Here is a 4,313-nt window from a genome sequence, read left to right on the forward strand (position 1 = left end):
GAGGCGGCCGCCGCCAGCACGCCTGCGCCGCCGGCCTCGCCGGCGGTGCGCGCCACCTCGCGCGCAAACCCCGCCTCGTCGGCGTCCAGGAACAGCTGGAAGGCGGGGGAGTGTCGCAGCACCGGGTGCGCCGCCAGGCGATTCATGAACACCGCCAGCGCGGCGCGCCGCTGCTCGATGAACTCGTCGGTCAGCTTGTACTTTTCGACCACGTTCTTCTCGGGCAGGGGGGGGACGATGCAGCCTGGGCCAATGAGAGGGAGGGGGGCGCATGCGAGGCTGAGTGGGCGCAGGGCAACGATGAGCAGCCACAAGACAGGAAGGCAGCCACGCAGCAGAGCAAGGGTTGGGCCATGGCGAGGGCTTGGAAACCCCCAAAACCTGGCGTTGCCCTGCAGAGCTCCGCTCATGTGAAGCTGCTCTGTGATCACACTGCCACAAAGCCCTCATCCAAGCCATCCTACCCACCCCGGTGGTTGGCCCGGAGCTGCTTCTTCAGCCAGTCAAAGTCGCTGAAGCGCCGGATGACGCCCGCGGGGTGGACGGAGGAGCCGGGGCCTGAGGCAGGGCGGTACGTGACGCGGTACGACACGAACGACTGTGAGGTGGCGTGGGTGGGCTCCATGTGAGGAATCAGGGCCAAGGGCACATCACCTTCACGCAAGGGGACTGGCACAGAGAATGGTGGACCATTGTGCGCAGTGCCCAGCGAATTCCGAAACCGTATATCTTCCGCACAGCGGTAGGCTTCCCGCACACATCCCAAGGCTCGCATGTGCCTCACCCGCACCCCCTCCAGCTGGCGAACTGGATCGGTGACAAAGACGGTGATGGCTGCCTCCAGCGGCTACAGGACGAAGAGGTGGGGCGGCTGGGATGGATGAATCGACCTCAGCAGCCAACCTCCAGCACCGAAGTCCCCTTCATTCAAAGCTCACCTGCTTCCCAGCAACATCAGGACCCCTGCTGGCCGGCTCATCCTGCAAAGTGGAATTAGCAGTGGTGGTGGTCTCTGTGTTGAGGTTACCAGCAAGGGCGGGCTATCGATCAGCGCACAGATCGCCCCTCCAAACCATGCCTCTCACCCTGGCCGTGCCCATGATGATGGACTCGTAGGGGGGCGGGTCGTCCAGGGAACCCCTGGCCTCCCCATGGCTCAGGGGATCGACGGAGTGGTCCGCCCGCCCAGCGTGCAGGTCCGTCCCCATGTCGATTGAATGATAGTCTGTCCCGATTCTATCTACGGATCTCAGCCGAGCGAGCTGGGCCGGCCCCGACGCATGAGTCCACTGGTATCACCTCCTGGCACACTGCTCGGGATAGGCAGGAAGCTGGCCCCACCTCAGCCGTGTCCCACCTGGTATTGCGCGAAGTGATCGAGGCCTTTTATGAGTTGTAACGCGCCACGCGGCCGTGACACGGCGAGAAGGCGACGCAGCGAGGACTTCTTCCGTCAGGTGTCGGAGCGGAGGGCCCCCCATGGGGCCTCGTCATCGCCCCACCCACCCCCTCCTGATCGCTGTCCGGGTGAGCCTTACAGCAAGCACGGCCCTCGGTGGACCTTCCCCGGTCTTCACCAGGCACGACCAAGTCACACACACACGGCCACTCCTCAAGGCCTGCGCTGCAGGCCCTCCGCGATGACCAGGCGCTGGATGGCCTGGGCGGAGGTGGACCCGACCGCGTCGCAGTAGCTGGTCATCTGCTTGAGCAGGAGCATGCCGTCCAGCGCCGACGGCTCTGGCGGCGGCTTGAACATGCCCTCCGGCGGCTCCTCCCCCAGCATCTCCTCCCCCGCCGTCCGCCGCGTGGTGTTCTCCTGGCGCCGCGCCGCGCGCCACGCTGCCGCCGCCTGCTGCTGCCGCCGCACCGCGCCGTGGTGGGCGCCCAGCTTCCCCTGCTCCACGCCCACGTCGTCCAGGCAGTCGTTCAGGAACTCCACGTTGCGCTCCAGCACCGGCGCGGAGGCCAGCGTCAGGCGCGCCGCGTCGCGCGCGCTCAGGTGCGCGACAGGCGTGATGGCGGCCGCCAGCGCTACCGCCAGCGGCGTGTTGTGCACGGTAATGGGGATCTCCTGGAAGATGGACTGCCAGGACAGGTTGGAGGTGCGCACCTTCTCGACCGTCAGCGTTCCTGCCAGGGGGTGATGGTTTGGGGGGGAATTGTGGGTGCTTGCGCATGTGGAGGAGTACAGGGGTGGTAGTGGGGGAGGTGAGGAGCCGCGGGGCGGCGGGCGATGGCAACAAGGATCCCACACAGGCCCGTCCACGTCCCAGCTCACACCCTGCGTCCGATCAGGCGCTGATGAGGCAGCTGGAGGAGCGCCGGTGCGGCATACCCCAACCCCCCCCCACACCACCTCCCATCGCACCCTCGCGGAAGGCCTTGACGAAGGCCTCGGTGAGGCGCACCGCCTTCAGGCCCAGCCCCCCCGAAGCCGCCGCCAGTGTGTCGTACACCATACAGATGCAGCGGTCCAGGTTCTCCAGGTAGTTGACAAACGTCTCGATGATCTCCACCACCTGGTAGGAGCCGGAGACGGTGGACTGGTACCAGCCCACCATATTGTTGTCCACATTAACCTCCCGCAGGCAGCGCATCATCTCCAGCTGATAGCCCTCGCCCTCGTTGGAGGTCTCCGCCTCCTCGTCGCCCACGTTGCCCTGGAGGGGTGGGAGGTGGGGCGGGGGGGGCTGGGCGGGGTAGCTGGACGGCGGCGGGGTGGGGGCCGCGCGGGATGCGCCGCAAGGATCATCAGCACTGGCCACTGATGGGTGGAAACAGCACGAGGCATTGCCGACCCTGCAGCACACTGCCCGCTCGACAGCTGATCTATTCGTGTACATTGCAGGAGGGGCATGCGACGAGAGGGGCGGGCATCCCTCACTCTGCGCGCATTCACAAAAAGGGGCCCGGCAGACTCCCGAGGCCTGCTGCCCCCTCCCAGCCTCCCCCCTCCACACAGTCCAACCCCCTCCACCCACCGGGAAGGGGAAGCAGTCTGTGACCTCCAGCGTCTGACCCACGTCCAGGCCCAGCAGCTGTCCCGTGACCACGGAGGACCCGCTGGCGTGCTCCCGGCAGTGCTTGGCGATTTTGAGGATGACCTGGCCCTCGACCTGCACGCTCACCAGCTCCGCCTTCTTCTGCTCCTTCTGCGCCGCCTGGGCAAAGCTGATGCCCGCGGAACTGGCCATGCTGGCTCCCCCGCCAAGCTCGCGGTGGTGATGGGGCGGCTGGGAGGCGCCGGTGTCTGAGGGCGTATCGAGCAGGAGTGGGAGGATGGGATGCCGGCACGGGAGAAGTGGAAGGGGCAGGGGAGGAGGTACCCCGCCTGCCTGATCGGGAGTGTGACGGGGCAGGGCCCCGGGGCCCAGCATGCCCGTCAGTACCACGGGTCGTCCCGCAGTAGCGCGACGCGCAGGGCTTACGTAATGACGAGGACCGGGTGACGGGAACCGCATCTACTTAGGCACGGAGCATGGGGGAGGGGGCCTCCACACTCCCCACCACACGACAGTTTCGTACCGTCCTGGCACGCCCTCGTCCTCGCTTGGTCCCCAGCTCCTGCGGTCCCCATGGCGGCTGTAGTGCCGTGCCGGAGACCACTGGCGGTGGCCAGCTCGTCCCCCTCCACAGCCCATGGCCTGCGCGGGGCGACACTACCACCGTGCCGCCCCTCACACTGCGCCTCGACCCCTTCCAGGCAGCGTGCCCACCCCCGCCCCCGCCCCTGCTCCGGGTTCCGGGCCACCTCCAGCCCAGAAGCTGAGGCAGCTGCTGTGACAGCGGCGCCGCCCGAGGGCCTGGCCTCCGGCGCGGTGGGCGCGTCCCTGGCCGCCCTCCCCGCTTCCGACCTGGAGACGCCCACCCCCGGCTTCGCCTCCATCGCCGCCGCGCTTGCGGCCATCGCCGCGGGGGAGCTGGTGCTGGTGCTGGACTCGGAGGACCGCGAGAATGAGGGCGACCTGATCGGCGCCGCGGACCGCATCACCACGCGCGCCACCGCCTTCCTGGTGCGCCACACCAGCGGCGTGGTGTGCGTGGGCATGCGCGGCGCGGACCTGGACCGCCTCCGCCTGCCGCTCATGGTGCACAGCGCGGAGAACGAGGAGGGGTTGTACACCGCCTTCACGGTGACCGTGGACGCGCGGCACGGCATCACCACCGGCATCTCGGCCGAGGAGCGCGGCATCACGCTGCGCGCGCTGGGAAACCCCGCCACCCGCGCCCAGGACCTGCGGCGGCCTGGGCACATCTTCCCCCTCCGCGCCCGGCCGGTAGGTTTTTGGGGTCGTGTTTCCTGCGTTTCC

The 4,313-nt window shown here is 68.1% G+C and overlaps 3 protein-coding genes across 3 annotated transcripts in view; 1 reads left to right on the plus strand and 2 right to left on the minus strand.

Annotated features, from left to right (window-relative positions):
• F751_5339 (Vacuolar protein sorting-associated protein vps5) overlaps positions 1–1,208 on the minus strand; it is a gene marked incomplete at both ends in the record, with an annotated part of 3,024 nt that extends 1,816 nt beyond the window's left edge. The window contains 4 exons of the mRNA XM_011403139.1: positions 21–244; positions 469–598; positions 785–847; positions 1,086–1,208. Coding sequence (XP_011401441.1) covers positions 21–244; positions 469–598; positions 785–847; positions 1,086–1,208 — 540 coding nt within the window. The remainder of the gene's footprint in view (positions 1–20; positions 245–468; positions 599–784; positions 848–1,085) is intronic.
• A 404-nt stretch (positions 1,209–1,612) lies between these two features.
• Positions 1,613–3,197, minus strand: F751_5340 (Eukaryotic translation initiation factor 3 subunit H; the record flags this gene model as incomplete). Its single annotated transcript, XM_011403140.1, has 4 exons — positions 1,613–1,816; positions 1,913–2,133; positions 2,372–2,663; positions 2,985–3,197. 4 exons carry the CDS (start codon positions 3,195–3,197, stop codon positions 1,613–1,615), a joined length of 930 nt encoding a protein of 309 aa, XP_011401442.1.
• Positions 3,198–3,578: 381 nt separating this feature from the next.
• Positions 3,579–4,313, plus strand: part of F751_5341 (Bifunctional riboflavin biosynthesis protein RIBA 1, chloroplastic) — a gene marked incomplete at both ends in the record, with an annotated part of 2,572 nt that continues 1,837 nt past the window's right edge. The window contains 2 exons of the mRNA XM_011403141.1: positions 3,579–3,670; positions 3,707–4,280. Of these exons, the coding sequence (XP_011401443.1) occupies positions 3,579–3,670; positions 3,707–4,280 (666 nt within the window). The remainder of the gene's footprint in view (positions 3,671–3,706; positions 4,281–4,313) is intronic.

This window comes from Auxenochlorella protothecoides, assembly GCF_000733215.1.
Source record: "Auxenochlorella protothecoides strain 0710 unplaced genomic scaffold scaffold61, whole genome shotgun sequence".
Lineage (NCBI taxonomy): Eukaryota > Viridiplantae > Chlorophyta > Trebouxiophyceae > Chlorellales > Chlorellaceae > Auxenochlorella > Auxenochlorella protothecoides.